At 39.2% G+C, this 27,398-nt stretch overlaps 1 protein-coding gene across 2 annotated transcripts in view; it reads right to left on the bottom strand.

Moving 5' to 3' along the window:
- Window positions 1–27,398, bottom strand: part of LOC102819158 (protein YIPF6-like) — an 80,411-nt gene that overhangs the window by 35,298 nt on the left and 17,715 nt on the right. The window contains exons 2-4 of one of the 2 annotated variants that reach the window (XM_006868501.1): window positions 18,236–18,364; window positions 16,652–16,730; window positions 7,319–7,361 (exon numbers count right to left, since the gene is read on the bottom strand). In XM_006868501.1, coding sequence (XP_006868563.1) covers window positions 7,319–7,361; window positions 16,652–16,730; window positions 18,236–18,364 — 251 coding nt within the window. The remainder of the gene's footprint in view (window positions 1–7,318; window positions 7,362–16,651; window positions 16,731–18,235; window positions 18,365–27,398) is intronic. The other variant, XM_006868502.1, reaches the window with a different exon arrangement.

Here is a 27,398-nt window from a genome sequence, read left to right as displayed (position 1 = left end):
GATATAAGATCCAGACCCAGTAGAGAGCAAGCAAGCTTTGCCTGCGTGTCTAAAATACTGGAAGCCGAACACACCCCCAAGGACACTTCCTTTCAACTGACTGGCTACTCATAGCTGACTCTTCATAGAATTAATTACATTGTATTAGATTTCATCATGGGAATAACTACGTCTCAACTGCTAAACCACTGGCCTAGTCAAGTTGTTACAAAACCTCAACTATCAAAACGTGGATGAATTTGGAGGTCATTATGCTGAATGAAATTACTCAATCACACAAGGACAATCACTGCCTGACACCACTGTAAATGTTTTCATGCTAAAAGAATCATTCTTTGGTTACCAGAGGTGGGAGGGAAGGAAGAATAATGCACTGACGATAGGCTAGACATGTGCTAACTTGGGTGATGTTATTGTTGTTACATGCCACTGAGTTGGTTCCAACTCATAGCAACCCTGCATAGGGTTTCTGTGAAGTGGATGGTGAGTTTGAACCGCTGACCCTGCAGTTCAAACAACTTTGTGGTCCAGTGCCACACCAGGACTCCTTACTAGCAAAAGCAATATACAAAATGAGGGAGGTTAGCAGAAGAAAGTTGAAGGTTGGGGAGGACACAGGGAGGAATGCAAGTCTTAAAGGGAATAGAGGTAAATACTTTAGGAGCTCTGGTAGCCTAGTTGTTATGAGTCAGGCTGCTAACTTCAAGATCAGCAGTTTGAAACTACCAGTCATTCTGTGGGAGAAAGATGAAGCTTTCTGCTCCTATAAAGATTTACAGCTTCAGAAACCCTACAACAGGTTGCTATGAGTTGGAAACGACTCCATGGCACATCCCCACCAATGTTACATGGAGAGGTCTGTAATCACTGAAATGGAAGTGTATGATTTGTTGAATGTACAAAAAAAAAAAAAAAAAAATGATCTGCTCTGTAAGCCTTCACCCAATTCAAATAAAAAGTTTAAGAAAAAAAAAAGAATTGTGGTTTCTTCATTGCCAATGGCCACAATATTCAAAGTGAAAGTTATCTAGCCTGAAGACATCATGCAAATTCAGCACACAATAAATGACATTTATGGTGGTATTTCAGGAAATAGGGTCAGTGCCAAATCTTTACTGATTAATAAATGGGCACAGATAAGTGAGATGTAAACCTGCAAGAAATTGTGAACTAACAATTGACGGCAATGAAGATGAGAGAGGCCTGAGTCTTTAAGGCAAACCCAAGTTTTCAGCTATATAGACTTTGAAGGAATTTGGAAACTTTCAAGGAGACCAAGAAATTTTTGATAAGGCTACAGACTTAGAAATGTGTTTCAGCAATTTCAATGAAAAACAGATTACACGAAACAGCTGACATTAGCTATTTTTATTAAAATGTGAATTTTACATTTGTTTGAATATTATATGGACATATCTGTACATCATTTGAATAAACAAATCATTAGAAATTATTTATTTATGTTCTAGTCCTATAATATCAGAACAAAACAATTTCTGGATATTATGAGGCTTAATTCTTTTTTTTTTTTAATGTTTTATTGTGAATTATATGATAGTTTACATGGGAGAACATTAGTTTTACATTCATTCTATCGTACATCGTTTCATTTCCAAGGTTACAATCCCTTCCATGCATCATCAACCAACCAAAGGGTATACCCTGTAAGCCTGCCCCCTACACTAACCCCACCCCACCCCCGTCTTCAGCACACACTCGCTCTCAGCTCTCCCTCTCTGGATCTAGAGTCCCCAGCTGCTGCATCGCTCCACATCTCTGCCTCCATTTCAGGCATCGCTGCTTCTCTGGGTAGGGTCCCACTCTCGGCTCTTTTCCGTTGATGGTCCTAGGGACCTCCGCTCCTAGACTGGAAACTTAATCACTCCCTTCCTTGCTATAAAACGTCTACCTTTACATTTCCAACCCTCACAACCAGTCCTGATAACAATTATTCACTATTGTATCACAAGAGACCCATCTGCATTTCATTTCATCAGCTCCGCCTAGACAAATTGGCTAATACTCACTGGAGATTCTGCCTTCCTCCAGGCCCCATCACTCTAGGTTCCCTCTTGAAAGCTTGTAAGCCAGTCACTTCTTGCTTTGGAGTCTGCCCCCACCCCCATTTTGGGTATCCAATGTCCAAGGTGCCCATCTCTGTTTACTGTGTGGAGGGGGTGGGAATGATTCTTGCTGTAAGGATTTGTTCCCTCTTTTGAGCTACTGCATCCATAGGTGTAGGTCAAGTTCATCAAATTGTATCAGATTACTCTCTTTTTCCTCTTTCTTCTTCTGGTTGAGCTCTGATCATCCAGTCATTGAAGTCAGGTCAAGTGGGTATTATCTGCAAGTGTGGGTGTTCTTGTGCATATGCCTTCTCTTTTTATCAGCTGAACGCTTCACTCTCCACATTGTAGGGCTTAGCTCACCACGTCATTGCTGTTTTTCCCTCACTTCCCCTTATCGGTGACGAGCATGGTCACCAATCAGAGTGTGTATTCCCATTGAGTCTTATTCTTGGATGGGGGTTTGCACTGAGGGGACCCGACCACTTGCCTTGATGCTTCCTGGGCAAGCAACTTGTTTGTTCTTGGAGTAACAGTCTGTCTGCCTCTATTGTTTTGTATTTTTCCTGTAGGTCTTTCTTTCAAGAAGTATCTTCTGTTCTTCTAGCTGCTCCAGGCGACTCTGCTCGTCCTTTCAAGTGGAAATTTCCCATCTCTGGAGATCCGGATGTGGTTCAGGCTTCTACCTATAGTATTATGTATTGAAGAGGCTCCGCAGGAAGCCTCCTTCACTGAGCATGTTGTAGCCCCATTTTAGGTATTCCGATCAATTATAGGCAGAAGACGGACTTACAAGCTTTCCACGATGATGTTTCTGACTATACCTTTCTCTCCCCCTCCAGTGTCTATTTTATATTATAATGCAAGGAAAACCAAGATTCAAAAGACAGCCAAGCATCTTAACATGATCCCCCCCTTTTCCCCATTCCAACCGTGTCTCAATCTCTATATACCAGAGCCCTGTAGTTCCAAGGTTGTGCATACATCATTCTTTACCTCTGTCCCACTTAGCCCATTCAAACATGCCTAATTGTTCTCCCATCGGCTTTGTTCTTCCACTCCCCTCTCCCTTCTTGTATACTGCCCCCGTCCCCAGCACCCAAACTTACCTGTGTCTAATCCCTGCCCTGTGCTTCACTTTCCCATCCCTCCCCTCACCCACCCCCAACATCCCAGCAATCAACACAGAATTCCACCCACCCCTCTTTAGTATGGGTTCTTTTTCTTAGTCTTTTACAGTAGTGGTCCTATGCAGTATTACTCTTTTTGTGACTGACTACTTTCACTCAACATAATGACCTCAAGATTCATCTATGTTAACTGGTGATTTGCAGCTTCCTTATTATTCTTTAAGGTAGCATAATATTCCATTGTGTGTATGTACCACAGTTTGTTTATCCATTCTTCAGTTGATGGGCATTTTGGCTGTCTCCATCTTTTTGCTATTGTAAATAGTGCTGCTATGAACATTGGTATGCATATATCTTCTCGTGTTGTGGCTCCTTTTTCTTGTGGGTAAATATCAAGTAGAGGAATTGCTGGATCATAAGGTATTTCTATTTTCAACCTTCTGAGGAAACGCCATATTGCTTTCCAGAGAGGCTGGACCATTTTGAAGTCCCACCAGCAGTGCAGGAGTGTCCCAGTCTCTCCACATCCCCACCAGCATTTACTGTCCTCTACATTTTTCATCTTTGCTGTTATTGTTGGTGTGAGATGATATCTCATTGTTGTTTTTATTTGCATCTTTCTAATGGTTATTGATCATGAACATTTCTTCATATGTTTGTTGGCTGCCCGGATCTCTTCCTTAGTGAAGTGTCTGTTCATGTCCTGTGTCTACTTTTTAATTGGGTTATTTGTCTTTTTTCTTGTAGAGGTGTTGTAGTTTCCTGTATATTTTAGAAATGAGTCCCTTGTCTGATGTGTCATTCCAAAAGATTTTTTCCCATTCTGTGGGTTCCTTTTTACTCTTCTGGTGAAGTCTTTTGATGCACATAAATTTTTAATTTTTAGTATGTCCCACTCATCTATTTTATCTACTTTTGTTTGTGTGGTTTTCAAAATGTTTTGTAGTCCGTGTATTCCCAGAATTAGTGCCCTCACATCTGTCCCGAGTTGAGGCTGAATTCTTAATACAGAACAATAGAACAGTTGTAAGACTCCAATCTATCAAAGGCAGAAAACTTACAAGACTTGGAAAAACAAGGCAGTCTCATCAAATTCCAGCTCTCAGAGGTGTCACTGTATAGAGAAGTCATGCCTTGCTTTGCTATTTGCCAGGATAGGCAGACTTCTTATTCTACGGTTGTATATATTCCATTCCACATTCTGACAATATGATCCAAAGAATGCCATACCTCTTCACTCACTGTCTAAAATTCCTATTGGTCAGTATGATGGAAAGAACCCTTACTGGCCTGAGAGAAGACCCAGATCCTGACTCCAGTTTTCTGCAAAGAAATTAGGTTAAATGACAATCTCTATAGCTAATCTTTCAGAACTAAAATGTTATATGCTCAGAGTTTCTTCTAATATCAACTCTCCCACCAAAGCACTGAAGTACTTCCCTAGGTACAGTTATTAAACTCATAAGAAATAATACTCTAGAATATTCTTTACATTGTTGTTTTGTTAAGTGCCATCGAGTCAGTTTCAACTCGTAAAAATCCTATGTAGGATTTCTGAGGAGCGGCTAGTAGGTTTGAACTGCTGACCTTGTATTTAGAAATCCAATGTTTTTTCTACAACACTACACCAGAATCCCATCATCTATATTTGCATATGCAATATTTTAATAAAAAATTAAGCAGAAAAGCCAATGTAAAACTTGTTGAATTTAAAATCAAATGAGGGGGCTTTAAAAATTCTGTGGAACTTAGTAGTATCCAATCTGTCTGGGCGGGGCTGATGAAAAGAGATAGGAATAGCACTCATGTGGCACAATAGTGAATAATTGCTAACAGGACTGACTGTGAGGGTTGGAAATGTAAAGGTAGGTAGACGTTTTGTAGCAAAAGGAGGGGAGTGGTTGACTTTGTAGTCCAGGAGCGGAGGTCCCTGGGGCCATCAAGGGAGAAGAGTGGAATGTGGGACCCTATGCAGAGAAGCAGTGATACTGAGATGGAGGCAGAGATGATGCCATGGAGAGATGGAGTGGCTGGGGACTCTAGACCCAGAGAGGGAGAGGGGCTGTGTGCTGATGACCGGGGTCAGGCTTGCGGAGTATATACCTTTTGGTTGGTTGATGATGCATGGAGGGGATTGTAACCATGGCAATGAAAATGATATACTATAGAATGAATGTAAAGCTAAGGTTCTCCCATGTAAACTATCACATAATTCACAATAAAACATTTTTTTAAAGTTTGTGGAAAAATTCCATTATCTTTTAATTCCATTTCCCACAGACTTTTGAAGCCCCCTTTTAAAAGGCTAGACCTGGATAGACCACCTCAACCATTTTCTTTTTATATATATATGGAAAAGGAGATGCAGCAGGTAAGGTGAGAAGAGATGTTGTAAAACCTAAGGCTAAATCTAACGTCTACCACTAATTATGTGATCTTGGTTAACTCTTCAACCTCTTTGAATCTGAATTTGTCAAAACAGGAAAATAGTAGGAAGAGGACTGAAAAAGTTCATGGAAAAATTCCATTATCTTTTAATTCCATTGTTCACAAACTTTTTGAAGTACCTTCATATAAACTTCTTATTGGGAGGATCAAGAAAGAGAAGATACTTAACAGTTTTCTGCAAACTGAGAAAAGTCATTATACAAACTTTGGTTATTAGCAACCAGAATCAAGTAGCTACCTGGCAGCAGTAAGGACAATAACTCGCAAATAAATCCTAGTGCAGTATGTTTTCCACTTTACCAGCAGTTATTGTAGTGTAGTGGATTTTCTAATGTCTCTTCTAGCCATAGTCTGTTGTTACTCCTACCAAACAGCATTTCTGTCCTGCTGATCTAAGTAAGAGAAAGTGGGAGAAGGTACTAATAGGACATGGTTCAGCTGTGGAGTTGAACTGTAATTTTAAACTGTAAATTGTAACTTGTAAACTATAAACTGTGGAGTTAACTGTAATTGTAAAAACTTGAAACTGCAGCATGGGTATAAAATGAACCATTTCAGAAGCAGAAGGGGAATCTCACTAACGTCAAAAGAAGAGCCAGGAGTGGAGCACATCCTTTAGACCCCAAGATCCCTGTGCAATGAATCTCCTTGACCCAGGGACAGAAATCTGTTACACAGAGGAGTGGCAGAGGAGTAGCGGCAGCAGAGCCAAGAATCAAAGAACAATACAGATCAGCGGGCTTCTCAGCCCATGGAGCAAATAAAACTAAGTGATTTTGGGCAGGAGGCTCACCTGTAAATTGGGGAGCCTCTAGGCACTTATGTGGGGGAGCTAGATTTGCTGACCCATGGAGTTAAAGTTGAATGCCTTCAGGATGAGGCTTATGGTGGAGTCATGTGTCCTATGGGCATTTGTCAGCTGCTGAATGAATATATATTCTAATTTCTGGAAATATCCTAATTTAGGATCCTGTTAACTTCCCTTAAAAAAAGAACATAACCGTGAATGTGCTGAGTCATGTGTGGGGACATTGCAACAAACTGTCGAATCCAGCTGAGTAAGAGGGCTGAGGGAGCAATGGTTGGTGCCACATATTATTGAAGTTATGTTCCCTCTCCAGTGGAAATTTGTTCTCCTTTTGTCTTCCCCTCTTCTCACATGTGGGGGCTTCAAAAAGTCCATGGAAAATGGAATTAAATAATAATAAATTGTATACACTAACTGTTTGAAGCCCCCTCATATATAGAAAGTATAACATTTTGAAATATAATTTTGTATTTAACTCTACCACTTCTTTATCTCTAAATTGTTCTTCTGACAATTCCTATTTTTATTAAGATTTCAAATAATTGTTTGCAAGCAAATGGTATGTAACCTTATAGATATTAAATTCATTTAGTTTCATGATAGGTAAGGTGTAAGAAACAAAATAAATGTTTCCTGAGTAAAAATGACTAAAACGAACTAAGAAGTCATTGGTAAACATCTTTAAATTATCAATTTTTGAACTAACCTAAAGGCATTCCTAACTTTTTCAAATGAAATACATAAGGAGTACAATATATCATAAAAGTACTAAATGAAATATTTGGTTAAAATTTCCCTTGATTTTGAAATTCTACAAAAGGTCTAGTCTTCCTTAAATGAGAAATAAAGGGAATGCAAGTACTTACAATGCGAGTATCACACAAAGGAACAAAGGGCCCCATAAATCCCCTGCAAGGCAAGAAAAAACAGAAGATTTCTAAGGGAAAAAAGTATGTAGTGTTCTCTCCTTTATTCCAACATCTACTTCTTCCACACTTGGAATTTAGATCAAGGATCTAGCAATCCAGGCCACCCTTCCTACTTCTCTTATCCCTCTACTTCCCTCTCCACTACCCAACTAGAATATACTAGATGAGTTAGAACCTACTCAAGGGTACTTAACAACAACAGAGGTTTTATTTGCTTAAATGCCAACCCCTGATCTATTCAATCACATTACAGCATGCTGTAGCTAAGACAAATGGAAAAAGAGACAAAGATCTAGGTGCCATGCCTCCATTTGCTCAAGAAAACAAAGTCATTTTGCCAATCTGAGACTACAATAGATGAGGCAAGTTTTATATGTATTTCATGAATATGAAAATGAAGCCTAGAGTGAAATGACTAGCCCAAGGAAATATACACCAGAATGGAACTGTGACTAGAACTTGTATCTTTTGACTCCTTAAATGCCTTAGTTCTTTCTACTCTACCATACTTCTGTAATTGTTACATTGAATCAACGTGGTATAGTTATTCTCATAAAATTAAAAAAAAAATAGCCCAATAATGGTAATTTCATACAGTTCAACGTTAACAGACAACATAGATGAGATTTTTAAAAAAATAAAAAACAAATTCAGTTATGCCAACATCAGTAATGCCTCTCAATCAATAGTTGAGTGATTAATATGCCATTAGTTTACTAACACACAGCTTAGAATATAATTACCTTCTAAAAATGGTACATGTCACACACCTAACTTTAATCTCAAGGAGCCCTGGATTAAGCATTGGGTTTCTAACCATAGGTGGGGTAATTCAAACCCACTAGCCACTCCTCAGGAGAAAGATGAAACTGCTCCCTGCAAGATTTAGTCTCAGAAACCCTAAAGAGCAGTTCTACTCTGACCTATAGAGTCTCTCAGAGTATGAATCAACTTCATGGCAGTGGGTTAACTTTATGTGGCACTGTAGGATAAGCACTGGAATGCTAACCACAAGATCAGCATTTCAAACAGAACAGCTGCTCCTTAGAAACCCTATGAGGGTTGCTATGAGTCAGAGCAGACTTGATGACACTTAACCTACAGCTTTGCCTATGAGAACTACAACTACATGCCTACTTCTATTGTATCTCTACTATAGTGCTTATCCTTTAGTGCCACATTATTTGCTTAGATAACTTTAAAAAATACAACAGAAGTAGGTATGTATGTGTAGTTCTCTTAGGCAAAGTTGTAGGTTGTTAAGTGTCATCAAATGGCACTACAGGATGAGCACTGGAGTCCTGGTGTGGTGCTGTAGGTTAATGTGTCAGACTACAAAGTCATTTGAACTGCAAGGTTGGTGGTTCAAGCTCACTAGCTGCTCCTTGAAAACCCTACACAGGGTTGATATGGGTTGGAATTGACTTGATGGCTCTTAACAACAAAAACATAGGATAAGCATTGGAGTGCTAATCTCAATGTTGGCAGTTCAAACCCACCAGACACTCCTTGTAAACCTTATACAGGGTCACTATGAGTCGGAACCAACTCGACAGCACTTAACAACAAGTAAATAATAATTGGAACATGAAATGTACAAAGTATGAGCCTAGGAAAATTGGAAGCTGTCAAAAATTGAATGCAATGCAAAAAAATAGATACCCTAGGCATTAGTGAACTGCTCTGACAATTGTATGGCTTACTATGGCAAAAATGACAAATTCAAGAGGACTGGCATTGCATTCATCATCAAAGAGAACACTTAAAAAATCCATCCTGAAGTACAATGCTGTCAGTGATAGGATAATAACTCATATACCTATAAGGAAGACAAATTAATATTACTATTAATTCATCAGTGAGGATGAAATTGAAGAATTCTACTAACTTCTTCAGTGAAAAACTGATGAAGCATGCAATCAAGATGTACTGACAATTATTGGAGATTAGAATGTGAAGGTTGGAAACAAAGAAACAAAGGATCAATAGCTGGAAAATATGGCCTTGGTGACAGAAATCATGCTGGAGATCCTATAAAAGAATATTCAAGAATAATGACTTACTCATTGCAAGTACCTTTTTTAAGAAACATAAAAGAAGATAATGCACACAGACCTCAACAACAAATGAATACTCAGGAATTAAATTCATTACATCAGTGGGAAGAGACAGTAGAAAAGCTTCATATCTTCAGCCAAAACAAGGCCAGGGGCAGAAGGTGGAACAGGCCAGCAACTGCTCATATTCAAGTTCAGGCTGGAATTGAAGAAAATTAAAACAAGTCCACAAGAATCGAAATATGACCTTGAATACATCCCACCTGAATTTAGAGATTACTACAAGAATCAATCTGATTCATGACCAGAGAGTCAAGAAATAAGACAGGAAGAAAGCAAAAGGTAATTAAGAAGACAAAGAAAGAAAAGACCAAAATAGATGTCAGAAGAGACTCTGAAACTTACTCTCCATCATAGAGATGTTAACCCAAATGGAAGAATTAAGGAAGTAAAAGAGCTGAACACAAAAATTCAAAGAACAACTAGGAAGACAAAGTCAAGTATTATAATGAAATATGCAAAGACCTGGAGTTAGAAAAACAAAAGGGAAGGACATGACCGGCATTTCTCAAGCTGAAAGAACTGAAGAAAAAATTCAGCCTCAACTTGAAATATTAAAGGATTCTATGGGAAAAAGGATTGAATGATGCAGAGAGAATCCAAATTAAGATGGAAGGATGAAGGGCTACAGTTGAGAGTAAACTGTCCAGCTGATATGAAGGGAGGCACAACACCCAAACTTTCAGACAGTACCCATTTGTCCTAGCTCCGATGGCTTGATGATCAGAACTTGACTATAAGAAGATAAAGAAATGTGGTAAAGGAAACCAGCGTAAACTGCTACAATTTGCTTAACATGACCTATACCTATGGATATAGTAGCTCAAAATACCAACCGAGAAGGAAGGAGTCTTCACATCAAGGATCAATCCTATCCTCTCTGTATGCAGGGTTGATAGGGATGGGCAACTTAGTCATTACCTACCTAAAATGGGGGGGGTGGGGAGGGGAAGAGGGCTATAAAGGCATGAAGTGGCTGGCTTACAAGTTTTCAAGAGGATGTTTCATTTCAGAGTATGTGGAGGAAGGTAGAAACCCCATTGAATAGTTTTCCTCTTGTCTAGTTGAGACCGGTGAAAAAAGATGGGGATAGGATTCATTTGATTCAATATTGAGTAGTTATCATACCTCATTGCGACTGTCACAACCATAAAGGTAAAATATATGTAACAAAAAGTGGGGAGTAGTTAATCTTATATTCCAGGAACAGAGGACCCTAGGACCATCAAGAGAGAAGAGCATGAGCTGAACATGCGACCCTAACTAGAGAAGTGGTTACACCAGAGATGGAGGCAGAGGTAATGGCATGGACAGACTGAGCAGCTGAGGACTCTAGACTCATGGAAAGAGAAAGGCTGTGTGCTGGCGGCCAGGAGGCAGACTTGCAGAATGTGGCCTTTGAATATTTAAATGATTATATATCCCTGCATGGTTATTATTATTATTATTATTTTTGTACATCAAGGGGGAAAAAAAGAGGAGGGATTTCTTGATAAAAGAAACAGTCTATGATGGTTTGGGGGGGGAAGAAATGATACATATGCTAGAGGGTAGACATGTGTTGACATGGGTGATGGGGCAGGTAATGTACAACTGGAGGAAGGTTGGCAGAGGAAAGATGGGGGTAGCAGGAGACACAGGTAGGAATGCGGTGGTTAAAGTGAATAGAGGGAAATGCTGTTAACTGTTGGTGCATGGACGGGTTTGCAACCACATAATGAATGATTTGTTGAATGTAAAACTGATGATCTGCTCTGTAAACCTTTACTCAATTCACAATAAAATAATTAAAAAAACAAAAAAGAACATGAAAGGAAAACACAGAGTCACTCTTCCAAAAAGAAATGGTCGATGTTCAACCATTTCAAGAGGCAGCATCTGATCAAGAACCAATTATGCTGAAGAAAGAAGGCCAAGGTGCATTGAAGGCATTGGCAAAGAACAAGGCTCTGGGAGTTGATGGAACTCTTTCAACACACTTTCAACACACTGATGAGGCAATGGTGGCATTCACTCATTTATTCCAAGAAATTTGGAAGATAGCTATTTGGCCAATGGATTGCAAGAGAACCATATTTGTGCCCATTCCAGAGAGGTGATCCAATGGAATACAGAAATCATCAGTCAATATCACTAATATCACATGCAAGTAAAATTTTGCTGAAGATAATTAAAAAACAGTTGCCAACAATACACTGACATAGAACTGCCAGAGGTTGAAGCCAGATTTACACGAGGCCGTGGAATGAGGGATATCAATGCTGATACCATATGGATTTTGGCTGAAAGCAGAGAATACCAGAAAGATGTTTGTTGTTATTGTTGTTGTTGTTGTTGTTGTTGTTAGGTGCCATTGAGTCAGTACCCACTCATAGCAACCCTATGTACAACAGAACCTTTATCTGTGCTTTATTGACGATACAAAGGCTTTTGACTAGGTGGATCACGACAAGCTATGAACAGCATTTCGAAGAATGGGTCCTCCAGAACACTTAACTGTGCTCAAGGGGAACCTTTCCATAGACCAAGAGACAGTCAATTCACATAGCCACAGACGACTAGAGTGGAGAGTGAAGCATCCAGCTGATAAGAAGAGAGGGCACATGCATAAGTACATCCACACTTGCAGATAATACCCACTTGACCTGGCTTCAATGGCTGGATGATCAGAGCTCAAACAGAAGAAGAAAGAAGAGGGAAAAAAGAGTAATCTGATACAATTTGATGAACTTGACACACACCTATGGAAGCAATAGCTCAAAAGAGTGAACAAATCTTCACAGCGAGGATCATTCCCACCTCCTCCACACACAGAGAGGACAGGGATGGGCAACTTGGATATTGGCTACCCAGAATGGGGGTGGGGAGGGGGGGAGGGGCTACAGAGGCAAGAAGCGACTGGCTTAAAAACTTTCAAGAGGGAACCTAGATCCAGAGGGTATGGAGCAAGGTAGAATCTCCACTGAGTAGTATCCATTCTGCCTAGGCAGGGCTGATGAAAGGAGATGCAGATAGGTCTTTTGTGATACAATAGCGAATAATTCTTATCAGGACTAATTATAAGGGCTGGAAATGTAAAGGTAGACATTTTGGGGCAAAGGGAGGGGAGTGATTAACCTTGCAGTCTAGGAGCGGAGGTCCCTGGGACCACCAGAGGAGAAGAGCAGAGAACGGAACCCTACCCAGAGAAGTAATGATGCCAGGGATGGAGGCAGAGACGATAACGTGGGGAGACGGAGCTGCTGGAGACTTTAGATCTGGAGAGAGAGTGGGGCGGTGTGCGGACGACAGGGGGGCATGCTTGCAGGGTATACCCTTTGGTTGATCCATGATGCATGGAAGGGATTGTAACCATGGCATGGAAATTATATACAACGGGATCAATGTGAAGCTCGTGTCCTCCCATGTAAACTATCACATAATTCACAATAAAGCATTAAAATAAAGAAAGAAAGAAAAGATAAAAGAGACAGTCATTCAAAGAGAAAAAGGGGATACAGAATGGTTTAAAATAAGGAAAGGTGTGTGCCAGGGTTGTATTCTTTCAATGCACTTATTCAATCTGTGTGCCACAAAAATAATCCTTGAAGCTGGATTATATGAAGAAGAACCTGGCATCAGGGCTGGAGGAAGACTCATTAATAACCTATGATATACAGATGATAAAACCTTGCTTGATGAAAATGAAGAGGACATACTTGCTCATGAAGATCATAGACCACAATACCCTTCAGTATGGGTAGCACCTCAATGTAAAGAAAACAAAAATCCTCACCACTGGATGAATAAATAAGATCTTCATAGATGAAGAAAACATCAAAGTTGTCAAAGACTTCATTTTACTTGGATCCACTATCAATACTCACGGAAGTAGCAGTCAAGAAATCAAACAACGTACTGCCTTAGGCAAATCTGCTACACAAGACTTCTTTGAAGTGTTCACAAGCAAAAATGTCAGTTTGAGGATTAAGGTGTGTCTGACCCAAGCCATGGTATTTTCAATAGCCTTATATGTATGTGAAAGTTGGACAATAAGTAAGGAAGACCATAGAAGAACTGATGCATTTGAATTATGGTCCTGTGAAAGAATATTGAAAATACCATAGAAAGCCAGAAGAACAAACAAATCTGTGTTGGAGGTGTATAGCCAGAATGCTACTTGGAAGGCTAGACTTTATCTCTCATACTTCAGACATGTTATCTGGAGAGGCCAGTCTCTGGAGAAGTGCTTACTATTGTCAGTGAAAAAGAGGAAGACCCCTAAAGAGGATTGGCACAGTGACAGCAGCAATGGTCTCAAATGTAACAACCATGTGATCATGGCACAGGACCAGGCAGTGTTTCATTTTATTCTGCTTAGGGTCATGATGAGTTAGAACTGACTAGATGGCACCTAACAACAAGAAGTAATCTGGAAAACCACAGCAGAAAGTTTGAAAGAGATAAAAAGTCATAATCCTGTCACTCTAATAAAACTGTCATTCTTACTAGATGTCTTTTCTTAACTTATCAACTCTGTAAGCTTGGCTGGGCCACAATTGTCAGTAGTTTGACAGTTATGCAATGATGTAATTTGACAATTATATAATGATGCAACCATCCCTAATGATGTGATCTGATGTGATCAGTCACTCAATTGTAAGGGGATTGGGATGGTATGCAACACTCTTACTTGGGTGGTAGCCCTGATTCAATGGAAGGGGTGGTGGTTGGTGGTTATGTGCCATGGAGTCGGTTCCAACTCATAGTGACCCTGTACAGGGTTTCTGAGGCTGTAAATCTTTATGGGAGCAGAAAGCCTCATTTTTCTAGCTGGCAGTTTCGAACTGCTGACCTTGAGGTTAGCAGCCCTATTCGTAACCACTACACTACCAGAGCTCCTTAGAACTCAATTAGCGGAAGATTAAAAAAAAAATGTTTTTAAACCATTGTTTTTTATAAAGGAAAGGAGTGTATATTGCTACAATTTGATGAACTTGACCTATACTTATGGATGTAGTAGCTCAAAACACCAACTGAGAGAGGAGTCTTCACATCAAGTACCAATGCTATCCCCTCTATATACTGGGACAATAGGGACAGGCAACTTAGACATTGGCTACCTAAAATGAGAGGGCAATAAAGGCACAGAGTAACTGACAAGTTTTCAAGAGGGAGTTTAGCTTAAGGGGGAGGGGGGGTAGAGTCCCCATTGCATAGTTTTCACCTCGTCTAGATGGGTCTGGTAAAATGATATGGTGATAAGATTCTTATGATTCAATAGTAATTGTTATCTTGACTAACTGCAACTGTTACAATTGTAAAGGTAGAAGTTTTGTAACAAAAACAGGGGAGTAGTTAATCTGACAGTCCAGAAATAGAGGACCTAGGGAGAAAAGCACAAGTAGAATATGGGACCCTATCCAGAAAAGCAGCAACACCAGAGATGGAGGCAGAAATGAGGACATAAAGAGAGGGAGCAGCTGAGGACTCTGGACTCACGGAAAAAGAGGGACTGGGTGCTGTCAGCCAGGAGGCAGGCTTGTAGAATGTCCCCTTTGGTCGTTTACATTATTATATACTCCTGAGTGTTTTTGTGCATAACCTTCCCACAAAAATTTTTAAATTAATGAAAAAAAGGGGGGGGGGGGCACTGAATTTGAATACTGGGTTCTAACCCTGCCTGTGTGGTCTTAGCAAAACAGTCAGTTTCTCTGAGATTCATTTTCCTCACCTGTGAAACAGGAATAATATTTTCTACTTCACAAGGTTGTTGTATGGTTTAAGATAAAATGTATTGGGGGGGGGGGGGAAGTACCAGAATAATAATGTTGTTGTTGTTGTTAAGTGATATTGAGTCGGTTCTGGCTCATTCAATCCTGTACAGGATTTCCAAGGGAGTGGCTGGTGAGTTCGAACCACTGACCTTGTGGTTCAAACCAACCTTGTGTCCATTGCTTTATCCCACAGTGTCACACTAGACTAGCAGAATAATGTTAAATGTCAAATGCTGCTTTTTGTTGTATATATGCATTATTATCTCTAATCTTCACCAACAAGGTAGACCTTCTCTGTAGGGTTTTTAAAGCAGACCACCAGGTCTACCTTCCGAGGTACTTTTGAGTGGGTTTGAACCACTCATCTTTTGGCTTGTAGTTAAGTGCTGAACTACTTACACAACCCAGGGACTCCTCACCAAAGTACATGCTACACGTAACAAAGAAATAAGAATCTCAGATACTGCTTTATCCAAGATTACACAGCTAGAAAGTGATGAACCCACAATTCAAACCCAGATTTACCTATGTTCTTTCCACTATACCAGGGGCAGAAAATCAGTATTGAATCATCCAATAGCTCAAATCCATAGTACACTATGTTGAGAAAAATTCTACACTGCATCTAGTCTCCACAAGGAGTGGTGGTACACTAGCCACATATTTGAGATCTCTACATTATAGCTGAAATGCTATCAAAATAGAAGGTGTACTCATGAAAATCCTTACTAGTCTCAAATAACTGATTAAAATTTTCTGATAAAAGGTATACAAAAAAAATCAAGACTGCTTGAAAATAAGATGTCTAACAATTTTAAGAATAAGTTCTAAATAAGAGCATAATTTATCACAAAACTGCTCTTTAATAAAGAAAGCAGTCATAATAAATGATAGTTTGGAAACAGAAATGTCAATAAAAGTACTATTAATTTGTTCATTCTTAATGGGTATTAGGAGTCCTGGTGTGGTGCTGTAAGATAAGCACTGGACTGCTAACCACAAGTAACTCCTGCACGGAGTCACTAGGAGTTGGAACCAACTTGATCGCACTTAACAACAAAAACAATGGGTATTAGCTATTAATTATTCTAAGTGTGAATTTGAACATTTTGCCTTTCCCCGTGAGATTATTAACTCTTTGGTTTTAAAAAAGTCCCGATGATTACACCTTTCAGAACAATTTCTTGTAGTGTCTCTTACAGCATTTTCCGGGTAAGGGTATACAGTTTATAGATATCAATGAGAAGAATATCTTAAACAAAATCTTCCACACTTTGAAATTCCAGTCTAACTTTTTAATTTCTTCCCCAAATTTCATTTATATATATATACTAAATGCTTTATTTTGATATGGTACAGTAGGAAGAAACAAATCCCCCAAAACCTTAGATACTTACAATCTCTCAAAAGAGTATTACTTTTTCGTGGATATAAAACATGCATGAATTTTTTCCCAACAGCTTTTAAATCACGCATCTGAAAGAGATAAGCAACTTTTTGTACTGTGATTATGAAGGTTGTCAGGCAGCCCTCTCCCCAAGCCCCAACTTAACTTGCTAAAATCTCTTTAATTTATGGAGTTACAATCCAGATCAACTCCACTGTACAAACCAGAGATAATAGTTTCCCACATCCATTAGCTCTGTTTTGATTTTGAAAACATTGTAAAAGAGAAATATAGCCCTCCTAAGGACTTCTCATGTGGCCCTGTGGGTTAATGAGCTGGACTGCAAAGTCAGTTTGAACCACAAGGTTGGCAGTTCAAAGTCATCAGCTGTTCCTCAGAAACCCTATACAGGATCACTATGAGTCAGAACCAACTCCACAACACTTAAGAACAACAACAATATATTGACGGGAGAGTAGTGGCTCTGCAAAGTACGTAACGGACTTCAAAACACAAGGTCAGTGGTTCGAGCCCACCAGCCACTCCACAGGAGAAAGGTAAAGGCTTCCTGCTCTCACAAAAGATATACAGCCTCAGAAACCCACTATGAGTAGGAAATGACTCAACCACACTTAATAATATCGATATGTTTAAAGAAACTAAAACAGTACTACAAGCTGCTCTGCAAAACATAATTATCTACAATCCAATTAATATTTGATGAGGTCCCAGGGAAAAATAGCCTGTATCCCCCATCTATAACATTCTTTTTAATATATAAAATAAATTAATTTCTAACATTCTCATTTAACTGGCAAATGAATCCCAGAAGCTAGATAAAAAGATAATGGCATTTGAGGAAGGAAACAGTAATGCAAATATAAAATATACCTTTTATATTTTCAAAATACAGCTGAGCTGATACTTTCCTTACTTTTTTTTAACCTACAAATTCCCGTCATTAAAATTCTTTGTAAACATGATTTTAATAGTCATTTCACATTCCACCTCATAGATGTAACATAATTTATGTAATCAATATTCCTTCTGTTGTTTTTCATTTGTGTTATTTCCAACTTTCTATTACATATAAAAAAAAAATGCTACAATGAACAGCATTGTATATTAATATTTTTCAGTATTTTAAAAATGTTTCCTTATGCTATATATGGAGAAACTGAATTATTGGTTTAAAAATATTTGAACATTTTAACATTCCTACCACCCATTATCTGGGCTCTGGTAGCATAGTGGTTACGAATCGGGCTGCAAACCGCAAGGTCAGAAGTTCAAGACTACTAGCTGCTCCGTGAGAGAAAGATGAGGCTTTCTGCTCCCATAAAGATTTACAGCCTCGGAAACCCTGTTCAGGGTCGCTATGGTAGGAACTGACTCGACGGCACTTAACAACAACACCCATTATAGCCACACTGCATTCCAGAAAGGCTGCACCAGATTATTTTCTGATCAAAAATCTTAAATAATAAGTAAAATGTACTGAAAACCAGTGAACCAAACAAAAATATTACAACGTGCTATTGCTTATTTGTTCCCATTATATTCAATAGAAGTTCTCTCAATTAGTCTAACTTACAATAGTATTCTGAACAGATTCATTTAATGTGGAGCTGTCAAATTCCCGAATACGAGATCTCATAGGAATGGTGATTTCTCCTTCTATTGGGATGTCTTGTGAGATGGTTATATCTGAAAGGCCTGCAAACTGAGAAGAGTGAGAAAAAATGTTTTTAAAGCTTATAATAAACATTCCACCCAAATACCATTTCCTATGTAGGGACCATGTCACTTTTTTTTTTTTTTTTTTTTTTAAGGGTTTTACAAAATAGTTGGAGTCCTGGTGTGGTGTTGTGGGTTAATGCACAGGACTGTAAAGTAGGTTTGAACCACAAGGTTGGCAATTCAAGCTCACCCAGCCACTCCTCAGAAACCCTACACAGGGTCACTATGGGTCGGAACTGACTCTACAGCACTTAACAACAACAAAGTAGTTAAAATAATGTGTTAGTTCAACAGACATCAAGTAACAAGCATGTTGTTGTTGTTGTTAAATGCCGTCGAGTCGGTTCCGACCCATAGCGACCCTGTACAGGGTTTCCCAAGCATAGCTAATTATAATTCCAAAAAAGCTTTTTCCCTATTTAGTGGAGATAAAATATGATGAGAAAAATATCTAAAGTAAATACCATAGACATTTTCCTGCCTTCAAACTTGGGTTTCTTTCAAACCTGAAATCTTCACACAACACTCACAAGCTAGCAGGCTCTAGATAGTAACTGCAGAGCTATTAAAAGGTGACCTTCTTAAAAATGGCATACTAGGCAGAAAGGCTGTGCAGAGCCTCTGCAACAAGGATACAGGAAAATGGGTGAGACAGATGTAAAAGAGAGTCTGAGAACTCTGAACATCAGATCAAGGGATAGAAAGGTGGACTGAGTGCTTACTGGGAAAGGGAGCTAAGTAGACACAGCAAGAGAGAAGGTGACTGCTGAGCTGTCGTGGCTGTCCCAACCTGTTGCAACCATTTTGAAAGTTTGTGAGCAGCTTTTATGCAGCTTCAGAGACAAGAAAACATGCTCGTGTTACAGAAACCTACTTGTGGTGCAGTGACAAAGGTATGATTTTTTTTCTTTCCCCCACACTACCCAAACGACCAGAAACAAGACCAGCCTCCACCAGCATACACCCCAAAGGTAGCTCCCACATTCCAAGCACTTGGAGGCCAGAAAGGTGAACAGCAAAGTTGACAGTAGCTTTTTAGTGAGGAGGAGCTGTGCACCAAATCCACAACATCAGCTCAGGGCAGTCTTGGACTAGCTCTTACTAAGGAGAATCAATTTAATGGATGTGTGGGGTAGAGAACAACGGAAACAAAAAGACTGGTAATCTGTGCTGGTAACTGGACACAGTAGGCATAATGTTTACTGGTGGAGAGAAAGCTGTGGCTTGTTTTCAATTAACTTTTTTCTTCTTCGTTACTATTTTATTTTTCACTGTGGTTTGCTGATTTGTTTCGTTGTTTTCCTTCTCTCTTGTGGGTGTGTTTTCTTTGTGGCTTCACCAGACAGGAGAAAGCAATTGCAGCTATAGTACCCTGTACAACCCCACCAGATGGGCTAGAGTCAATATCAGCTGCTATACACTGGATCAACAACAAAAATTAACATCAGCTAAATCTACCCTGGAGTCCTGGTGTGGTGCTGTGGGCTAATGCACCAGACAGCAAAGCTGTTTAAACTGCAAGGTCGGCGGTTCAAGTTCACCAGCTGCAACTTGGAAACCCTGTACAGGGTAGCTATGGGTCAGAATCAACTCGACGGCACTTCACAACAACAACAAATCCACCCTGAATTGAACTACATGAAGAGTGAACAGAGAATGGTGCACAAGCTCATCTCCTGATCACACATACCAGGAAGCAGTTGGTGAGTGCCTAAGAATACACCAACATACACTAATCAACTTAATACAAATACAACATCACAATGTCTTAAAAGCAGCACACAGATATCTGTGCTCACATGAAAAAACAAAACAGAGTAGCTCAAACAAATGACCAAGAGGTAGAGATAGAAAATGTTTTTGAGGAAAAAGAGGCACTGGAACTACCTGAAAAAGAATTCAAGAGAATATTTAGGTGCCTCCAAATGATTGTCCAGGTGTGGCGCTGCGGGTTAATGTGCTTGCTGGACTGAAAGGTCAGTTTGAGATGCCAGGGTGGCAGTTCAAGCTCACCAACTGCTCCTCGGAAACCCTATACAGGATTCCTATGAGTCAGAACCGATTCAGCAGCACTTCACAACAACCATAAAGCCAAGGAAAACAAGGATGAATTCAGAAAAGCAATGCAGAACCAATCAAACAAAATAAATAAAGAATTGGAGAAAATACAAACACTGAAAACAAAAATCCAGAAGATTATACTAAGATATCAGAAATTGACAATACACTGTAAAGAGCAAAGGTGTAGATATGAATCAATAGTACCCAGAATTAGTGAGCTTGAAGATAAATCTCTCAATACTAGAGTAAGCTAGAAGAACAATCAGAAAAAAGAAAGAAAAATCTGAAGAAAGTCTAATATTCATATAGTACATCATGGTCAGAATTTCAGAATAGGAGGAGACAAAGAAAAACACAGAAAAGATACTCGAAAAGTTGCTGGAAGAAAATTATGCCAATGTCATGATAGAACAAGAAGATTCAAGAAGTTGAACGAACTCCAAATAGGAAAGACCCAAAAAGAAAATCACCAAGACGTACCATAATCAAACTCCAAAACAAAAGACAAGAAAAGAATCCTTAAACAGGTTGGGAAAATGAAATGTTACCTACAAAGGAAAACCAATAAGATTAAGACCTTGATTTCTCAGCAAAAACCATGCAGGCAAGACGGCAATGGGAGACATATACAAAATTTTGGAGGGAAAAGAAAAACAAAACTGCTAACCAAGAATCATATACAAAACAAAACTGTCCCTCAAACATGAGACCGAAATTATAACATTTCCAGATAAACAGAAATTTTGTTAAAAACAAGCCAACTTTACAAAACACACTAAAGGGTGTTCCTTTGGACTGAGAATAAATAATAGCAGACAGCACTACCAGAATTCAATCCAGATACAGAAGTATCCAAAGTAAAACAAAACTACAGGACCGAAAACAAGGAATTAGAGATATTAATTTATAATGAATACAACTACAAAGCAAAAAAATGAAAAAAGTATAGTTTAAGAATTCCAAATGGTGAGGAAGCCAAGAGTTCAAGATAAAACAGGTTGTTTTAAAATGGGAAAGACAATTAATAAATAAATTACAGAGTAACCTCAAAGAAAGTTAAGATACCTTCACATGAAATTAAAAAAAGGAAAATCCATGAAGATTTGTAAACATTAAAACTGTGACGAAATTGACAAGAAAACACACCAACAAATATGAAAAATGAACTCAGCACAGGAAAACATGTGGAACAAAGAAATCAGCAGCACCACATAACACAAAGCAAAAGGACTGCAACAATTTACTACTAACAATAACAATGCTGAATATCAATGGATTAAATGCACCACTCAGAAACAGCATAGCAGAATGAATATGAAAACAGGATTCTACAATATGCTGTTTACAAGAGACACAATTTACACATAAAGGCAAACATAGATTAAAAATGAAAGAATGGAAAAATATATACCAACCTAATGGCAATCAAAACTGAGCAAGAATTGTTAAGTGCCATCAAGTCATTTCCGACTCACAGTGACCCTGTATAGGGTTTCCGAGGAGTGGCTGGTGAGTTTGAACCATTGACCTTGTAGTTCAAACTGATCTTGTGGTCGAGCACTAACCCTACAGCTAACTTACAGGGTAACTTTCTTCCAGCAACTTTTCGAGTATCTTTTCCGTGCTTTTCTTTGTCTCCTCCTATTCTGGAATTCTGATCATGTTGTCCAATCTGAATATTAGGCTTTCTTCAGATTTTTTCATTCTTTTTTCTGATTGTTCCTCTAGCTTACTAGTATTGAGAGATTTATCTTCAAGCTCACCATCAAAAATGAGCAAGAATGGCAATATTAATTTCTGATAAAATAGATTTTAAGGCAAACACCAGTATAAGAGACAAAGAAGGACATTATCTCATGAGTATGGGGGAAGAGGGAAGACCATGAGTGAAGTGTGAGATCCTACCTAGAAAAGTGGCAGAGGTGACGGTGTGAAGAGGGAAGATTATGGGGGAAGAGGGAAGACCATGAGTGAAGTGTAAGATCCTACCTAGAAAAGCGGCAGAGATGATGGTGTGAAGAGATAGGGCAGCTATGGGTTCTTGGCCCATGGACTAAGGCTGTGTGCCTGGGGACAGGAGGCTGTCTACCAGAATATGCTCTTAGAACATTTAAATGAATATGCATTTTTAGTTTTGAATGTGTACATAAAAAAATTATGGTTGTTCATTTTTGAAATGTAAGATGCAAAAGGGAATCCGCAGGGAGTAAGTAGGACAACTTGTTGCAAGGAGGGGACTGTAGTCATTGAGATGAAACAAAGAATATAGTAAAGCTGATGATCTTGAATGTTAACCTTCACTCAGTTCACAAGTTTGAAAAAGTTTTAAAAAGTATAAAATTCACAAGTCTAATGTCATACTCGGTAAAATGGAGGGTCAGAGAAAAAGAGGAAGACCCCCAACGAGATGGATCAGTCAGGTGGCATCATTGATGGCATCAAGTGTGGCAGCGGTAGTGAGGTTGGCCCAGGATCGGACATTGTTTCGTTCTGCTGTGCATGGGGTCGATATGAGTCGGTTCCAACTCGATGGCACCTGACAACAACAACCTAAGGTCAACTGAGCAAGATGACAAACCACAATAACTATCTATGCTCCCAAAGAAAGACACTCAAAATACATAAATCAAACCTAACTGTTGTTGTTGCTATGTGCTGTGGAGTCAGTTCCGACTCATAGCAACCCTGTACAGGGTTTCCAAGACTGTAACTATTTACAGGAGCAGAAAGCCTCATCTTTCTCCCACAGAACAGCAAACCTAATAGAACTGAAGAAATAGACAACTCTAAAATAATAAGAGATTTTAACATACAACTTTCGAAAAATGACAGAACTAGGAAGAAACTTAACAAAGAAACAAAGGAGCTCTAAACACAATTAACTTGGCCTCATAGATAATGAGCACTCAACCCAAAAATAGCACAATACACATTCTTCTACAGTACACATGGAACATTCTCCAGAATAGATCATAGGCTAGGCCACAAAGTAAGCCTCAATAAATCTAAAAACATGATAAAACTACAAACCATCATCTCAGACCACAATGCTATAAAATTAGAAATCAACAATAGAAAGATCAAGTGAAAAAAATCAAATACATGGAAAACAGACCCTGCTTAAAAGCTACTGGGCAACAGAACCAACAAAAACAAAATTTTAAAAATTCTTTGAATCACGTGAGAATGAAAACACAACATATCAAAATCTTTGGGACACAGCAAAAGCAATGCTGAGAGAGCAATTTATAGCTATAAATACGCACATCCAAAAAGAAGAACCACAATCTCCATCAATTGGGAAAATACCAGCAAAGTAAGCCTACAGTAACCTGAAAAGAAAGAAAAATTAGAGCAGAAATAAATGAATTAGAAAACAGAAAAACAATAGAAAGAATCAATAAAAACAAGAAATTGCTTCTTTGAAAGGATTAATAAAATTGACAAACCATTGGCAAATCTAACAAAAGAAAAGAGAAGATGCAAATAACACGCATAAAAAATTATACTGGTCACAACAGAACCAACAGAAACAAAAAGGATAATAACAAAACACTATGAATAGTACTCAAATAAATTAGAAAATCTAGAAGAAATGGATAAACTTTAAGAAAAACACAACCTACATAAATTAACATCAAGTAAAGTAGAAATCTTGAATAGACCTATAACAAAATTAAAAAAAACTGATCAAGTTATTTTAAAACTTCCAACAAAATAAAAGTCCAGACACTGGTGAACTTTACCAAACATTCAGAGAAGAGCTGACACAAATTTTATTTCACATTATTCCAGAGCATAAAAAAGGATGAAAAACTACCAAATGCATTTTATACAGCAAGTGTAACTCACACTAAAACCAAGGAAGGACATCACAAAAAGAAAATTATAGATAAATATCCATCATGAACATATATGTAAAAATTTTCAACTAAATCCTAGCCAATAAAATTCAAAAAGTATTAAAAAATAATACATCATGACCAAGTGGGATTCAGGCGATGATTCAATATTAGAAAAACAATCAACATAATCCACCATATGAAATGTTAAAAAGGGAATAGAACCACATGATCATATCAATTGATGCAGAAAAGGCATTTGACAAAACCCAACATCCATTCTTGATGGAACTAGGCTCCCTCTTGAAAGCTTGCAAGCCACTCACTTCTTGCTTTTATAGGTCCCCCATTTTGGGTAGTGAATGTCTTAGTTGCCCATCCCTGTCAACCCTGCGTACCAAGGAGGTGGGAGTGATCTTCGCTGTACAGATTTGCTCCCTTTCTTGAGCTGCTACATCCATAAGTATAGGTAAAGTTAATCAATTGTACCAGGCTACTCATTTTTTGTTGTTGTTCACCCTACGTGTTTTTCCTTCTAGTCGAGTTCTGATCATTCAGTCATTGAAGCCAAGTTAAGTGGGTATTATCTGCAAGTATGGGTGTTCTTGTGCATCTCCCCTCATTTCATATCAGCTGGATGCTTCACTCTCCGCTCTAGTCCTCTGTGGCCATGTCACTGCCATTGGGCCCAAAAGTACCCAGATCTTGCCATATTGCTGGCCATTCAGGTCTCCACTCGGGTTCACAGAGGTCTATTGAATGTGGTCGGATTTAGCTCACAACTTCAATGCTCTTTTTACCCCCTTTTCCCCTTATCAGTGACCAACATGGGCACCAGCCAGACCACATGCCTGCTTGTGTATTCCCCCTGAGTCTCAGTCTTAGAAGGGGGTTTGCTCTGAGAAGTCCCCAGTCACTTGCCTTGATATCTCCCGGGCGAACAGCTTACTTGTTCTTGTAGTAATCAATCAGACTGCCGTTATTGCTTCCAATTTTTCCTGCCGGTCTTTCTCTCATAGAGTTTCCTCCATTCTTCTAGCCGCTTCAGGCTGGTCTACTCGTCCTTTAGAGTGAAAATTTCCTACCTCAGTCAGTTCTGGATGGAGTTCTGGCATGCACCTATGGTCTTGTGCAATGTGAAGACTCCTTCACTGAGCAACTTCTAGCCCCCTTTAAGGTATTTCAATCAGTAAGCGTAGTGGTTACGAATCGGGCTGCGAACCTTAAGGTCAGCGGTTCGAAACTACCAGCCGCTCCGCGGGAGAAAGATGAGGCTTTCTACTCCCGTAAAGATTTACACCCCTTGGAAACCCTATACTGGGTCGCTATGGGTCAGAACCGACTCGATGGCACTTAACAACAACAACAACAAGAAACTGAAGACGAACTTACAAGCTTTCTGTAGTGATGACTCAGGCTATTGCTCCCCCCACCCCCCAAGTGTCTATTTTACAATGATAGGCAAGGGAAACCAAGATTCTTAACATCATTTCCTTCTTTTACCCCTTCAAACCATGCATCCCTGTATCCTGGAGCCGTTGTTCCAAGGTTGTGCATACATCATCCCTCTGTCCCACTTACCCCATGTGAACCTGTCTAACTATTCTCCCATCAGCCTTGTTCTTCCATTCTCCTCCCCCTTCTTGTGTATTGTCACCCTGCCCCCCGCCCTGCACAACCAAACTATCCTGTCTATTCCCTACCCTGTGCTCTATCTTCCCCTCCCTCGCTACCCTCCTCTCATCCAATACATCCTAGTAATCAGTAAATGTTATGTTTTGAAATTTTTTCTCCCCTATTAGTGTGGGTTCTTTTTCTTACTCTTTTACAACAATGGTCCTATACAGTATTTCTCCTTTTGTGACTAATTTCACTAAGCATAATGTACTCAAGGTTCACCCTTGAGTAATTATGCAGCTTCCTTGTTGTTCTTCAAGGTAGTATAGTATTCCATTGTGTGTATGATCCACAGTTTACCCATTCTTCAATTGATGGGCACTTTGGCTGTCTCCATCTTTTTGCTATTGTAAATAGCGCTGTTATCAACACTGATGTGCATATATCTACTCATGTTATAGCTCGTATTTCCTGTGGGTAAATACCAAATAGAGGAATTGATGGGCCATAAAGTATTTCTATTTCCAATCTTCTGAGGAAGCACCATATTGCTTTCCAGAGTGGTTGGACCATTTTGCAATCCCACCAATATAGGAGGGTCCCGGTCCCAGGCTCTCTGCATCCTTGCCAGCATTTATTGTCCTCTACTTTTTTGATCTTTGCTTTGATGTGTCATTGCAAAATATTTTTTCCCATTCTGTGGAAATTTTTTTTACTCTTCTGGTGAAGTCTTTTGATGTACATAAGTTTTTAATTTTTAGAATGCCCCACTGTATTTTGTCTATTTTCATTTGTGTACTTTTCAAAATGTTTGGTAGTCTGTGTATTCACTGTATTAGAGCCCTCACATTTGTCCCTATTTTTACATTGATGACTTTGATAATTATGGGATTCACATTTAGGTCTTTAATCCATGCTGAGTTGCTTTTTGTATAGGGTGTGAGGTAAAGGTCTTGTTTCAATCTTTTGCATATGGCTTTCCAGTTCTGCCAGCACCATCTGTTAATAAGACTATCTCCTCCCCATGTTAACATACCTAGGCACTTTGTCAAAAATCAGTTGGACCCAGTGAACGAGGCTTCTTATGGAGACTTTGCAATACATAAAACTATAGGTAGAAACCAGAACCACATCCAGATCTCCAGAGATGAGAAATCTTCACTTGAAAGGATGAGCAGACCAACCTAGAGCGGCTAGAAGAATAAAAGATACCTCTTGAAAGAAAGACCTGCAGGAAAAATGGAGGCAGATGGACTGTTACAAGAAGAACAAATCACTTCCCTAGGAAACATCAAGGCAAGTGGCCAGGTCCTCTAAACGCAATCCCCATTCCAAGACTAAGACTCAATGGAAATGCACGCTCTGATTGGTGACCACACACATCACCGATGGGGGGAAGTGGGGTAAAAGCAGCAATGAAGCGGCAAGCTAAGCCTTACAATGTTCAGTGGACTTCTGTGGACCCAGTTGGGGACCTGGTTGGCAAGCAGTGTGAAG

The sequence above is a fragment of the Chrysochloris asiatica genome, unplaced genomic scaffold (assembly GCF_000296735.1).
Source record: "Chrysochloris asiatica unplaced genomic scaffold, ChrAsi1.0 scaffold00118, whole genome shotgun sequence".
Lineage (NCBI taxonomy): Eukaryota > Metazoa > Chordata > Mammalia > Afrosoricida > Chrysochloridae > Chrysochloris > Chrysochloris asiatica.
The sequence above is the reverse complement of the archived record's forward strand: the minus strand, read 5'-3'. Positions and strand labels throughout refer to the sequence as shown.